This window comes from Sinocyclocheilus anshuiensis, unplaced genomic scaffold, assembly GCF_001515605.1.
Source record: "Sinocyclocheilus anshuiensis isolate Anshui unplaced genomic scaffold, SAMN03320099.WGS_v1.1 scaffold1546, whole genome shotgun sequence".
NCBI classification, from domain to species: Eukaryota; Metazoa; Chordata; class Actinopteri; order Cypriniformes; family Cyprinidae; genus Sinocyclocheilus; species Sinocyclocheilus anshuiensis.
Genome location: NW_015547737.1, coordinates 557,195 through 572,226, shown reverse-complemented (window position 1 = coordinate 572,226; position 15,032 = coordinate 557,195). Strand labels below are relative to the sequence as shown.

General features: G+C 36.0%; 3 protein-coding genes across 4 annotated transcripts in view; all 3 read left to right on the top strand.

Moving 5' to 3' along the window:
- The window catches only part of hyal2b (hyaluronidase 2b), a 17,373-nt gene extending 15,789 nt beyond the window's left edge, over positions 1-1,584 (top strand). Inside the window, exon 4 of the mRNA XM_016507360.1 lies at positions 762-1,584. Coding sequence (XP_016362846.1) covers positions 762-1,148 — 387 coding nt within the window. The 3' untranslated portion in view covers positions 1,149-1,584. The remainder of the gene's footprint in view (positions 1-761) is intronic.
- A 2,286-nt stretch (positions 1,585-3,870) lies between these two features.
- LOC107704435 (protein ABHD14A-like) lies at positions 3,871-7,615 on the top strand. Of its 2 annotated transcripts, none has more exons than XM_016507359.1 (5): positions 3,871-4,040; positions 4,386-4,657; positions 6,629-6,744; positions 6,849-7,084; positions 7,174-7,615. In XM_016507359.1, the coding sequence occupies exons 2-5, from the start codon at positions 4,386-4,388 to the stop codon at positions 7,354-7,356; spliced, it is 807 nt and encodes a 268-aa protein (XP_016362845.1). In that variant the 5' UTR covers positions 3,871-4,040; the 3' UTR covers positions 7,357-7,615. The 2 variants fall into 2 exon arrangements, with proteins under 2 accessions (XP_016362845.1, XP_016362844.1); XM_016507358.1 differs by lacking the exon at positions 3,871-4,040 and adding an exon at positions 4,067-4,107.
- Positions 7,616-10,426: 2,811 nt separating this feature from the next.
- Positions 10,427-15,032, top strand: part of mfsd14a1 (major facilitator superfamily domain containing 14A 1) — a 9,015-nt gene continuing 4,409 nt past the window's right edge. Inside the window, exons 1-6 of the mRNA XM_016507354.1 lie at positions 10,427-10,700; positions 12,515-12,610; positions 12,823-12,885; positions 12,969-13,096; positions 13,991-14,105; positions 14,187-14,405. Of these exons, the coding sequence (XP_016362840.1) occupies positions 10,623-10,700; positions 12,515-12,610; positions 12,823-12,885; positions 12,969-13,096; positions 13,991-14,105; positions 14,187-14,405 (699 nt within the window). The 5' untranslated portion in view covers positions 10,427-10,622. The remainder of the gene's footprint in view (positions 10,701-12,514; positions 12,611-12,822; positions 12,886-12,968; positions 13,097-13,990; positions 14,106-14,186; positions 14,406-15,032) is intronic.

Below are 15,032 nucleotides of genomic sequence, written 5' to 3'. Positions count from 1 at the left end.
TTCCCCTATTTTTACTTTTAAATTAATTTTATCATCATCTAACATTCACTTAAATTGAATCTTTAAAAACAAAATTTTTAAAAAATGTATATTTTAATTAGTAAATTAATTTGATTTTTTATTGTTTATTTTTAGTTTATTTAACAGTATTTATTACAACATTTCTTTCATAATTTGTCAGGCATCTATTGCTCTTATTGTTTATACATAATGTAAATGAGAGTAAACAAAACAGCTGAATTAAATTGTGTGAGTGTTTGTATATATATATATATATATATATATATATATATATTACTATATTACTATATATACAGTATATAGTAAGTCAAAAATTAAAAAACGTACAACATAATATATATATTTTTACAGAAATTGTTTATATTTATACATATATGTATAATCATATAAAATATTAAATTACAATTTAAATTAATCTTTTGCGAAAATTAAAGAGTTCAAATAATTATATTAAAATTAATATATATAAGTATATTTGTGTTTGTATAAATACATATAATTTAAATCAAAAACTGTAAAAAATCGAACATTATTCTATTGATTTTAAAGACACAAGGAAAAAGTATTTCTTTTATTATGCCAATGCAGAAATTAGCCAAAGTAGTTCATCATGAAATGGTCAAATATTGGCCAATGAATCTTCTTAGCAGTTTGTGATTGCGAAAAATATTGGTCTAATTTACAACCTAGTGTACGTAAAATTTGGTATTCAATTAATTCTTTCCTCTCGTTTCTTCCAGACGGCTTGTTCTAGTCTTAATGAATACCTGCGAGGGCCGTTGGGTCGTTACCTGCTCAACGTGACGTCGGCCGCCGAGCAGTGCAGCCGAAACCTCTGCGGATTTCGTGGCCGCTGCCTTCGCAAACGTCCCGACACGGACACGTACCTGCATCTCAGCCCGAACACCCACAGCATAGAGCGGCAGGGAAACATGCTGAAGGTCTCGGGCCAGATGGGAGAAGAAGAGCTGAGCCGCGTACGGGATGAGTTCCAGTGTCAGTGCTATAACGGGTACGTCGGCGACGACTGCAGCCAGAGGGATGCTGGGAATAGAGCTGCGCTCGTCTGGACCACGTTTTTGCAAGTTCTGCTGTTGCCGCTGCTCTTGATGGGGTTCCTGCACTGAGGAGTTAAGTAGAAGTGGTTTGAGGACGATACGCCGGACCTTCTCGTCAAGAAATGCGTGACGTCAGCAGGAGGAAGGCCTTTTGTTCGATAGAATTTGAACAGAAATGGAGAATTTGAATGCGCACGTTAACTCTGTGGAGTTACAGCACAGTGTTTTTTTGTTCGAGTGCATCGCCCCCTGCTGCATGGGAGGCTGAACTGCGATTTTCGGCTAGGTTTGATGTTTGTGTATGCGTGAAATAAATTTTATCTTGTCTGTGTGCATTTTTTATAAAAAATTTTTTTTGATGTGGTTGTGTTTCTTTGCCTTCATACCTGCGTAAAACCAGTTGTGACCTTATTTCTGCTGTGTGTCACAGGACCAGCTCCTTAAAAGGGACATGTTTTGTTACTTCCAACGCTGCTGCTTCATTAAAACCTCACTTAGATTGAAACCTGTTTTCTATCACATTTCACTCCTAAATTAAGAAATGAGAGAAATTACATTTTGCATGAGGAAAATGAAGCCTGTTTTAGGATAATTTTCATTATTTTTTCCATTGGTTTTCTTTTGGTTTCATGACATTTGTGCATTTTCATCCAGAAATTCTCATAACACGTTGTTGTTGTTGACATTATTACTGTTTTCAGTGTGATTCTCATTATAGTATAGCATTTGTTTCTTTACAGTAAAAAAGAAAATGATAATAAATTTAAAATTAAATCATAATAAATTAAAGGCAATACAAAATTCTACCATGAGATTTAAAATATGCTATAAATTATTATACTAAAAACTGTTAAAATACTAATATTCAAATAAAATTTTAATTCATGAAATGTCAAATTTCTCTCCAAAATTAAAAGCCTTTTGTAGGATCATTTAGATTTTTTTCCCTCCTAGAAATTATAATGCATTCAAACGTGTTTTTTTTTTATTCTCATGATTCTCAATGTGATTCTCATTATAGTAATTTTACAGTAATAAGAATAAGATAAGAAATCAGTTTGTAAATGTGCTTAATTATGATGAAAATGTCACAACGGATCTTAATGGTCCTATAATTAGGTTTCTTTATGCAAAATATAAGTTTTGGCATTATTTTCTTTTAATTTGGGGGTGAAATATGACTTCAGACATGTTCTTGACAGGTTTTCTTAGACCACTGCTGGATAGTGAGGAATTTTTGAAAATCTTGTGACGACTTTTGCCAAAAACATGAATGTACATGTCAAATCAGCGAACCGCACTGCGGTTCACACAAGCAAAGATGCTGCCTTATTTTTCTGCCTGGGTTTCACAAATCTGTTTTGTGGCAGGATTTGCCTCTTTTATTGCTGAACTTTGCATTTCTGCTCTTTATTTGTGTGGGATAAACTGGAAAGGCTTTGTGTATTTTCAGAGTTTGTGTCATCACAGGAAAACAACTACACCATCATAGATCTGCGTTTGTTTTTCCTGTAGTTATTTTTTTGTCGTTGTAGTGCCTTTAAAGGCATAGTTCACCCAAAAATGAACATTCTGTCATTTACAAACTGCTTTCTTGTCTGGACAGCAAAGTAGGTAATGATAGAAATTGCATATTTGGGTGAACAGTCTCTTTAATTGACTATGTGTTAAAGAACCTCACAAGTGCAAAATTAAACCTAAAAGCTTCATTTTTATTTTTATACAATAGAATTTTGATACCAAATTCTGCTTGTTCTGTCCAGATGGACTCGTATAAAGTGAGTTATACAAGATCAATCGCTTCCAGGTTGAATTGTATCAGGTGTTTGGTGACTGAAAGTGTTTATATTTTTACAATAAATCTCATATTTAAAAGCAAAGTCTTGCTTGTAATTTTTGGATTTTTACAAAGTAACTCCAGTAGAGTCCGAAACCATGTTGAAAATCTGGGGTTTGTTTCATTTAAAGTGGACATTTTTTGTTGAAACATTGAATCGTTATGAGACATATTTAGGAATCTGTTTCTAAACGTCATTTTCCCCTCATCCTCACTAGCTAGTTCACTTTTCCTCTAGTTTTTCCAGCCCTTGGTTTCTTGTTTTCTAGGTCCTGCTCCGCTCCTGAGGGGGTAGTCGGACCGTGCCAAACGGAACATTACGGGCTGGCAGCACAGAGAACGTCTTGTTTTATTATAACTCAAACCAGACATCCAGTCTCCTTTTATTCTCTCCCTCTTTTTTGCTCTGGGTTCTTCCGTGTGTTTGCTGCTGTGTGTGAATAATACTGGAATCTGTGGCTCAGATTGTTGAGAATCGCACTGCATCCACATGTCTAAGCCAATACGTCATCTTGCACAATATTACATGGGGCTCTGCTGAACAATGCACATAGTTCTCTCTGTATTTGACTAGAATAGAAATCAAAACTATTTACTAAAGTAATTCTGCATACGTTTTAAAAAAAAAAAAAAAAACATCTAATTTATCCCTTAGGAAAATTAGCCATGATTTTATTATAGTAAAAGTGTATGGTTTATCCACATATCGTTTTTTCTCCTGCCTCATATTATTTCCATCACAAAAAAGTTTTGCTAGCGAACGCAATTGTATTTCAATATAATTGTTCCTCCCTTCACCTTTTTTTCTCTCATCACCATGTCTCATTAGAGGCTCAGTAGATTTCCAATTGTGTAGTAACATGCTCTATTATTATGAGATATTATTTCGCAACAACTCTGAAAGATTTCCGAGGAAAAGTTAATTTACAGCCACAGGAATGAGTCAAACGCGACTAAAAAGAATCGGAACCATCGCACGCGTTTACCCGTTTCCACACGGAACTATTATTGTGGGTGATGCATTAACGCCGCGCTACAGTCACTGCATGCGAATTATGATCAATCTCAAACTTTCCGACAGTCATCGATTATTGGATATTTACAGGGTTTCGTATATTTTTTAGGTAAGTACTAAATGTACGACATAGCTGTCATGTTCTTGCATTTATCGCCATGTTGGTTGCAGCTGCGGTACGTCTGCGCACTTTATTTCAGCGACGTTACTCAGATGTAGACTTTTATGTATTAACTAAAAATTGTAATTACGCATACTCTTGTTTTAAAGTATTTTATAAATTCGATCATGCATTTCAGATATTTTCGTGTTTATTTTTCGTGCCACCCAGTTAAAATGGAGTCTGGGGGTTTAATCTGCTGCGATTAATGAGATAAATGGTTGCTCCTCGTGTCAGCTGGTTAACCCGAGTGTGATTGTTTCATCTGCTGTAATTTAATGGGTTTACATGCAGATGATGAATTTCTTCCGCAACCGTCTGGTGGTTTTGGGGCTGGTGTTGCTGGCCACCGTGCTGCTGTATCTGCTGCTGCCCTCCATGCGGCAGGGGAGCATGGAACCGTCTCTGGAGGTGCAGCAGCGGAGGGGTCTGGCCGCCTCTCCTCCTCCGCCGCCGCCAAACAGCATCAACATCACGGTCAGGACCGGACAGCTGCCCGGAGACCCGCCGCTCTTCTTCAGAGAGGCTCTGCCTGTGGACAGCGCTGGGCGACAGATTGTGCCCAGGTCAGGTTACTTTATAATTTAAGTTTTATTCTATAGTTATATAATGGCTGTATTGAGTTGCATAGATAGACATCAGTTGTACGTTCCAAATTTATGTTATAATTGGAAAGCTCTATATAGAATAGTAAATCTGATTCGTTCTTCAATTCATAATCATTAAAAATCTAACGTACGTCTTTTGGGCAAAGCATTGTTCCATGGTTAAACTATGGTTAATTTGCCTATTAACCATGTTTTTTTTGGTTTTATTTGTAGTGAAACCATGGTTAATTTTTTTAAGGGAAAATACAAGATTATAGCCTAATGTTTTAAAATTATACTAAAATTATCATATAATCGTTTACTAAAGTTTTCTCTGCACAAATTGTTTGATTTAGAACAGTTTCACCTTGTATTCACTTGCAGAACTTTTGCGTTCTTTTGCAAATGATTGCATTCCCCTGAGAAACTTTGCATTTACTTGCAAAACTTTTGCCTTTTCTTGTAAAATATTGTTAACAGAAAAACTTTGCATTCTCTCACAAAAAAACTTTTTTTGTGAAACTTTGTTTTCGCTTGCACAACTTTTTTGTTCTCTCAACAAATATTGTTTCCCTGAGAAAACTTTTGCTCAGAAAACTTTAGTTTTCTTGCAAAATATTGTCTATCCCTGAGAAACTTTGCACTTATGCGTTCTCTCACAAAAGTATTGTGTTTTCCAAACTTTGCTTTCACTCGCACAACTTTTTCATTCTCTCGCCAAATGTTTTCCTGAGAAACCTTGCTTTAGCTTGCAAAACTTTTGCGTTCTCTTGAAAAATATTGTGTTCACCAAAAAACTTTTGCGTTTTCTCGCAAAATATTGCATTTCCCTCGATAAAGATTGCACTCATTGGCATTTGTGTTCTCTTGCAAAATATTGCGTTCCCTCACAGAAGTATTGTGTTCTCTCGAGAAACTTGGTTCGCTCGCAAAATCAATTTACTCTAGTGATTTTGCAGAAGTAAACCTTTCGCCCTCACATGAAATTCCTGACTATGTGGATTCCCACTGACTTGATTTCACCTGCAAAAATTATTAGTATTAAAGTCACTATGAAATCAACATTGAAAATTCTTATTTTTTTTAAAGGAATACTGTAGTGTTTATTGTAAATAATTTATCCGTGCACTTCATTATTTTTTTTAAAATTCATGTGCCCTGGTAATCTTTCATCAAAAACGTTAACCTCACCTCCCCCTCAAAACAACTCATCTTCTCTTCCGGTCACGAGCTATGGCGCAAGGGCGGAGCTAGTGACGTGAGGGGTAAACGCTGGGATAAACGACAGGGGAAAAGCTGAAGCTGATGCTTCACTTTATAGCACTGACACCAATCATGAGGGAGTACGTTACCCCTAAACATTGATATTACGACAACATTACTCTTAGGACATCGCAAACTAATTTTTTTCATGAATATGACTTAACCTGATGAAGGACGTGCTCAGTCATTCAGGCAGTCTCTCTCGCACGCGCGTGCGCTGTTTAGGCATGTTTTGTGCCGTTGATCGTCATCATCATGCTTAATAAATAAAATATTTATTCATGCTTGGGTGTCGGCTGTGAATCCAGTGCAGACTGAGAAGAAAAGACAATTGCAACTTCCGTTTCATGCCGACTTTAAAGCCTTCTGGCTGGTTGCTAGGCAGGTGCTAGAGTTTCGTGTGGTTGCTGGGCAGTGGCTAAAATGTTCTGAATGGTAGCTAGGGCGTTTTGGCTGGTTGCTTGAAAGTTTTGATCGGTAGATGAACAGATAGACTGTGGTATTTTAATGAAAACTATGGTAACCATGGTAATTTTCGAACTACTAAATACTGCATATGAAATTATGGATAAAATGATGATATGGTCAAAATCATCACTTGCCTAATAATTGTGCACACAGTGTAAATATTATGACCTATTCTTATGTAACTGTAAAGATTCAGCATCTGTATCTCCTCTCCATCAGGCTGCAGATGGTGCTTCTTCATGGTCAGGCCTTCACCTCTAAGACTTGGGAGGAGTTGGGCACCCTCAGCCTGCTGGCGTCCAATGGGTACCAGGCCCTCGCTCTCGACCTGCCCGGTATGAGCTCTGTAAACTTATATTTCACTTTATTAATGTTCTTGATATGCTGATTTATTAAAAACTTCTAAAGCAGATCACTAAACCATCTTGTTTCTTGTCAGGTTTTGGGAATTCTCCGGACTCAGAGTCTGTAAAGTCGGATCAGAGCCGCGTGGACCTGCTAAAGCGTTTTCTGGAATCTCTGGGCGTGCGAGCGCCGGTGTTACTGAGCCCGTCTATGAGCGGCCATTACGCCCTGCCATTCCTCCAGAAACACAGCGCCCAGCTGCATGGCTTTGTGCCCATCGCCCCCGTGGGCACCCGTGGCATCACCCCACAGCAGTACCGCGACATCCAGGTGCCGTATTTCTTTCAAATAATCTCACACTTAAGAATTCCTTGATTTTAATGTTTGGTTTTAATTCTCACTTCTCATCTGTATGACAGACTCCTACACTGATCATATATGGCGAGTTAGACACCAACCTGGGCGCCCAATCTCATAAGAACCTGATTCAGCTGCCTCATCACACCGTGGTGAAGCTGGCAGGAGCGCGGCACGCCTGTTACATGGACAAACCCCGCGAGTTCCACCGCACTCTGCTCGACTTCCTCAGCAAACTTGAATGAGGGACGGAGAGAGTGAGAACAGGTCAAACAAACACGTGAAAAAGACTTTGGAAGAGACTGGGTGAAGAAAAAGACCGAGGCAAGACAAGAAAATGATGAACAGGACTGCGGTGTAGCTGTAAAACCAGTCCTGAAACGTAACACAACACCTGAACGTTCTGTCAGCCATCCACATCTGCTCACTCCTTATAATTTCCTTGCGTGCACCATCAAGAGATCAGATATTATAATATATCAAATAAACAAAACTTCTGCAGAATTACTATAGTAAAGCTTCTTTTGTAGATTGTAAACATTTCCTTTTATCAGTTTTGACATTGTTGCCCGTAATAATGGCCTGTCCGAAGGTTGTTACATTTTCCAGCCTGAGGGTTGTTCTGTAATGCTGTTCGCATGGTTTCCAGTCTGAGGAATGTTCCTGTAACAACACAATAGCCATGGTTTCCAGTCTGAGAATTATTCTGTAATGTTGTTGCCATGGTTTCTGGTCTGACAGATGTTTCTGTAACATAGTTGCCATGGTTTCCTTTCTGACAGATGTTCTGTAACGCTGTTGCCAGGGATTTTCCTGGAACAAAAATTGCCATGGTTTCCAGTCTTGAGAGTTATTCCGTAAAGCTGTTTCCATGGTTTCTGGTCTGACAGATTTTCCTGTAACATAGTTGCCATGGTTTCCTTTCTGAGGGTTGTTCTGTGTCGCTGTTGCCATGGTTTCCAGGGTGAAAAATGTTCCTGTAACTCAGTTGCCATGGTTTCCAGTCTGAAGAATATTACTGTAACTCAGTTGCTGTGGTTTCCTTTCTGAGGTTTATTCTGCATCGCTGTTTCCATGGTTTCTTGTCTGAGGAATGTTCCTGTAATGCAGTTGTCGTGGTTTCTTATCTTAGGGTTGTTCCCATAAAATGGTTGCCATGGTTTCCAGTCTGAGAAATGTTCCTGTAACAAAGTTGCCATGGTTTTCTAAGGGAAGTTCCTGTAACACAATTGTAATGGTTTCCAGTCTGAGAGTTATTCTGTAACGCTGTTGCCATGGTTTCTGCTCTGACAAATGTTCCTGTAACTCAGTTGCCATGGCCTTCTTTCTGAGGGATGTACCTGTAACACAATTGCCATGGTTTCCAGGCTAAGAAATGTTCCTGTGAATCAGTTGCCATGGTTTCCAGACTGACAGTTGCTTCCAATAACATGGTTGCCATGGTTTCCATTCTGAGGATTGTTCCGGTAACTCAGGTGTCATGTTTTCTGGTCTTTGGCTGTCCCTATAATAGAAATGCCATGGTTTCCTGTATGAGGGTTGTTTTTTAATGCGATTGTCATGGTTTTCTGTAACAACGTGAGTCACATAATGCCAAAAATCAGTGTCATGACTGTCATAACCCTCCATCTCAAATATGCTTGACAGAAGTCATCAATCCTACAAGAACATCTCAGAGAAGAAAACAGTGTTTCTTATTTTTGGCTCGAATAGGTTTGTCTTATCGAGTGAATATGGTTTTAGAAGTGCACAAATAGAGACAAAAGTTGCCGTATTGGACGCCTGTAAATTCAGTTTTTCATTATCAGTAGTTGTCAGACTCGTACTGGCAGTAGATTATTCAGATTATTATTAGATTAAAAAATAGAACATTTCCTGAGACTGCAGAGAAGAAAAAGTGTTCACTAAATGGTGTTGGTATTACATTACCACACCTAAAAATGTAGGTGTTCATTACATATTTATTATTTATTGCTTAAAGCTTCTACATGACAGAAACCGTAATGTGTGTGTGGTATTTATGTGCTGTGGTCTGTTGTTTTGTTTGTTTATATCTTGTAAATATGAATATGTTTTAGAGGACAGTGAGGCACCTCTGACCACCATTTCTGACATCCCGAATCTTCAACCTGAAGGGATGCATGGTACTGCAGAGCCATGAAACATGCTTTTGTTCAATGCAAAATAAAGTTCATTAACATTAATGTTTTGGCGTTTGTGATTTAATGGACATACACCACAAGAGACATCAGGTACAACCAAAAAATTGTAAGGGGTCTATAAGTTCAAGTGCACTAAATGAAGTCAAAGTTTATCAAATGCAAAATATATAAATATGAACTAAACCACGAAATAAACGTAATTCTGTAAAATAAGTATAATGAACTACTCAAAAAATATAAATAAACATTTCAAAAATCCTCCAGCACGTTTTATAATGCCCAAAATTCTAACTCCTCAGCCCTCACACACGGGTTCTAACCCTAACCCTCTGTCAAAAATTTAGACTGGCTGTTGGTTGGAATATTAGAACTAAAAACATTAGCATAACACTAAAGGGCATCAATTACTTCAATGAATACTTGCCGGGTAATAAATAAATATGACCTTACAATCCTTCTGCTTTCAAATCCATATTATATGAATATCATATAATATGAAAAAATAATGATACACTGCGGTATTTACGAGAAGTACTGGGGTCCAGGGAGTACACGGAAAGCCCACACTAATGGATGTTTTGCCTAAAGAAGAACATGGTGGCCTGAGTGGCTTCAACATGATGTCTGTCAGAGACCATAACGTACCTATAACGCATGCGAGTATACATTTGTTCTTGACTAGCTGAAATTAACTGGTACTTTTCATATAATGTAGTTTGAGCACTATCTTCTCAGTTGTTTAAAAGATTAAGGCAATTATGAAAGTTTGATAAAATGTTACATTTTCCAATAAAAAATGATACATTTTGACACATACATATAATAGTAGTATAATTATTAGAATAGTATTATAATTATAGTATTATTATTATAGTGTTATTATAGTAACTATTTTAGAGTTATATTATTATCATTATCATTATAGTTATTTCCGTGAACTTCTAAGAAAATAAAAAAAGAGAAATGATAAAATTAAGCTAAAAAAATCCTTGTTACCAAGGAAAATGGCTTATATAAAAAAATGTTGAATATAATAAAATATAATTTTTAAAATACCGGAAAAAAAGCGTTTTAATGATTCTTTACTCGTGTTTTGACCACGTGTGCGCATTGTGTGTGGGCGTGGCCAGGCGGAATCGAATGATGCCGACGTCATGACGCACACCATGAGTCTCTTCGGGAAGATGGCTGCCGTGTACATGATGCGAAACTGAATGGACCGAAAACAGCCCAAAATTGCTAAAATTCCCCCCTCTTCCCTCCTCTGTGTCCCACTCCACATCCATACACATGCGTTCGCGTTAAAACGAAGCCGATTTTAACCTAGTGTGAAGAACTAAGATGATAATATGACCCAGAAAAAGAAGAAGCGAGTGAATCGCAGTTTGTTACTGGCGAAGAAAATCATTATCAAGGATGGAGGAACGGTGAGTGGCTTCTGTATTCAACCGCAACAAACACATCCGATACGGAGGGTTAAGTCTTAAATAAGCATATACATACGTATTATGTTAATGTCTGAAAGACAAAATGCTTTGAACACGCGTTGGAGGAGTAACTGACATTCAAGGCTGTAAACATCAGCATTTACTTCCTGTAAAGAGCAATAAATCACATCAGAACACTTAAATCTGAAGATCATACGTGTTTTTATTAATGCACAGGTGGTTTGGTGACACACTAGATGCCTTTAAAAATGTTACAGACTTAACTATTATGATGACGTTCAAACAAAACAGTATAAACATTCATTAATATTGCTACACCTAGTTTTACCATTTTTTTTTAACATGGATATGGTAGTCAATCAGTACCATGATAATTATCAAAGTACAATGTTATTATCATCTAATGTTGTTATAGTACTGCCACAGTATTGATTTGTAAGGGTAGATATGCGAAACTAAGTATATACTATATAGTCTGTCAGACGACTCATGATCATGCTTATGTTTACAAGGTTTGGATATAAATTTAGTTGTCACGAAATGTATGTCCTAAAACAGTGTTTTTTATATACTTTATATTTTTGAATATATATACACATTTTGAATTAGCTTTGTAATTTAAAATCAGTTATTAATATTAATTGAATTAGGCTTTTATTTGAATTGTAGTAAGTTTTAGTAATTTTATTATGAGCTTTTGTAATTTTTTTGTAATTAATGTAATTTATGTTTTGTGTAAATATTTCTATTTTATTTTTATGTTTAGTATTTTAGTTGTAGTAATTTTAATACTTAAACTTAATATATTTCAGTTAGTCCCCAAGGCAACATTTTTAAGTTTTAGTGATAGTAGTAATAGTAATTTTAGGTATTTTAGTTGTAGTAATTTTAATACTTAAACTTAATATATTTCAGTTAGTCCCCAAGGCAACATTAAGTTTTAGTGATAGTAGTAATAGTAATTTTACTTGTGTGCTTTTGCCATTTTTATATTTCTATTTAGCTTTATTTATTTCACTTTAAGTTTTAATAATTTTTGTACTTGCCAAGTAAATATTTGTCATTTTTGTTAGTAAAGTTTTAGTAATTTTGTTATGTGCTTTTGTCATTTTTATTGTTTTTTTATATTTATATTTAATTTTTTACAAGTTTTAGTAATTTTTGTACTTCAACTTATCTTATTTCAGTTAAATGTCCGTTTGTTTTTCATCTAATATTTATATTTTATTTATTTGATCTCTATTCCAATTACTGAAAGCAATTTTGAAATAGTTTCAGTGAGCAATAACAATACTGCCTGAAAACAGCCATGTCTTTACAAATAGGCCAGTGATGATAAATATCGTAATGGTCAGTGATTTGTCTAAAATGCTTTAAACTCAAATGAGCCCCTCACATGTGCAGATGTGGTCAGTCCCATTGAGTTGCAGATCATTTGCTTGAAATTTTCATAAACCCACCAGAAACGATTGGCTTTTTCCCATGACAGAAGCAGACACGTTATCAAGAGTTGCGATTTTGCTTGTTTTATTAAAATTGTAGGTTGTTTGGATATGTTTTATCTTGCCTACAGCACAAAATAAGCCAGAATCTGCACTGGTTGGCGCTCAAAAAACAGGTGCATGATTCAGGTCACGAAAACGTCTGATACTCTAGTTTGATAGATTAGGCCTCAAACAGTCCTAATCATGTAATCTCTTAGTGTCAAAACCAATCCGAAGCTCTAAAGGATGTGTAATAATACTGGTTTGTTTCTTCACCATGGCTGACATCTCTGGTTCTTCTCTGTCCAGCCTCAAGGCTTTGGTTCTCCCAGCGTTTATCATGCCGTCATCGTCATATTTCTGGAGTTCTTCGCTTGGGGTTTGCTGACAGCACCTACTTTGGGAGTAAGTTGCGGTTGTTTTGAACCAAAATAAGCTTGTTTTTGTGTTAAATCAAGATGTTATTTTCATATCAGGTGACGTTTATTTCATGTTACGGGTGTTAGGAACCCACTTTATGTCTCTGTTGTTATATTGGGTAATATGATCATGTAGGAAAGCTTCAAACTTGCATTGGCGTCATAACTGTTGTTGTTTTGTGTCTCATGTGTCTGCAGGCTCTTCATGAAACATTCCCGAAACACACGTTTCTCATGAATGGCTTGATTCAGGGGGTCAAGGTATCATCTTTAACATCCTTCAGTTTACATCCTGATAATCTAGTCTAGTTCATGTTTCAGAAGCGGCGTGTTTTTGTTCGCAGGGTCTGCTGTCGTTTTTAAGCGCTCCTCTGATCGGTGCTCTGTCAGACGTGTGGGGAAGGAAGTCGTTTCTTTTACTCACCGTGTTCTTCACGTGTGCTCCAATTCCTTTATTGAAGATCAGCCCATGGTACGTTGTGTTTCTTGTTTTTGGACACAAAAAATTTGTATATTAATTTTTATGAAATTTAGGAAAAGAAATTTAAATGTAGTTAAATATACGTTTTTTTTATTATTTATTTTTTATTTAATATTTAAGTTGACTTGATTTGGATATCTGAATATATTAATCATGACGTATCTTTTTAACAGTGTTAATTTCATATTATTTATATACTGTTATAATATTTATTAATGTTTTGAATTAGCTTTAATTTTTATATTTTAAAATTAAAATTAAAATTTATTTTTGTTATTATTTTATTTAATTGTTACATGATATATTTGTCATTATTTGATATATCATGTTTAGTCGTTTTAGTATTTGATTTTTAAGTTTATTTTTTATTTTAAAATTTTAATTTTAAAAAGATGAGATGTAAACAAATTTTAATAGTTTAGTTGCATGCTTTTGTAATAAAAAAAAAATCAGTTTATCTTTAATTTATTTTTTATTTCATTATGTTATTATATTATGTTCTATTTTCAGTAATTTTTGTATTTAATTTACTATTTAATTTATCTTAAAAAAAATGTTCATCTTAATTGAAAAAGATGCAAATAAGATGTACACAAAATTCATACTTGTTCTTTTGACATGTTTCATTATTTTCTGTGTCCAATGTTAAAATTCAATAAAAAGTTGTTGTTGTTTTTTTTAAATCAAACAACAATAACAACAAAAATACATTATTTTTATTGTAATATACTGATTGTAATATTGGTTCACAGCCAATACAGATCATCTCAAAAAGCCCAACTATCAGTCTCACTGATATATCGGTTTGTTTCTATTTTGTACTACACATGCACATCTTAAATCTCATGCTTGCAAAGAGTTAAAAGTGTTCCTGTTGTTTTTCAGGTGGTACTTTGCCATTATCTCTGTATCTGGAGTGTTTGCCGTTACCTTCTCTGTTATATTCGCCTATGTGGCCGACATCACCCAAGAGCATGAGCGCAGTATGGCTTACGGCATGGTACGTATAACCGGCCAACACAAGCCATCTCTCTTTTTGCCCCTTTGTTTTGTATTAACCTCTCTGTTCCTTCTCTGAAAGGTCTCGGCCACGTTTGCGGCGAGTCTAGTGACAAGCCCGGCCATCGGCGCGTATCTGAGTCAGGTCTATGGAGACAGTCTGGTAGTGGTTCTGGCTTCTGCCATTGCTATGCTGGACATCTGCTTTATCCTGGTGGCCGTGCCCGAATCGCTTCCGGAAAAGATGAGACCGGCCTCCTGGGGCGCTCCAATCTCATGGGAACAAGCAGACCCCTTTGCTGTGAGTAGATTTGTCCTTTTTGAGCTTGTTTAAAATGATCGGTACAATAATATCACAATCCTCTCTTCACAGTCCAATCAATTCCCAATGGATAAAAGCATTTCCCTACCGAATAACCAGTTTTATTTGGAAATATGTCATTACGGACATATTCATATGCAAATATAGTAACTGGTAAAGTGAGTGTTGGCTGGAAATGTGCATTTTAAAAACAGAGGACGGCACTTAACACTTTGCTCATATCCTGTGTGGTTTTCTGTAGGGAAACGTTTTTTACGCCCATTTCCCCTCAACAGCATGATGTGTCAACATGATGGAGTTTTGTGCATGCATGTCATATAAGGCTGTTTTGACACGTTGGCTGTTCTAAAGAGTTCCTCTGAAGTCTGCTGTAGTTTCCCACAACATTATTCTTGGTTTTGATTGGTTAGTACCGTCATGCCAAACTTAGACACATTTTAAGGTTGGCTTTTACGCATGTGGGCTCAAAGCACATAAATGAATGCAAAGTGAAGCATCTCAACGGCATTAATACAGCATGTGTATGTGCCGTAACTTTTAGGTTTTGTATAATGATTTTTGTCTTCCAATAAACCAATAAGTTTAATATATATGTGTATGTATGCG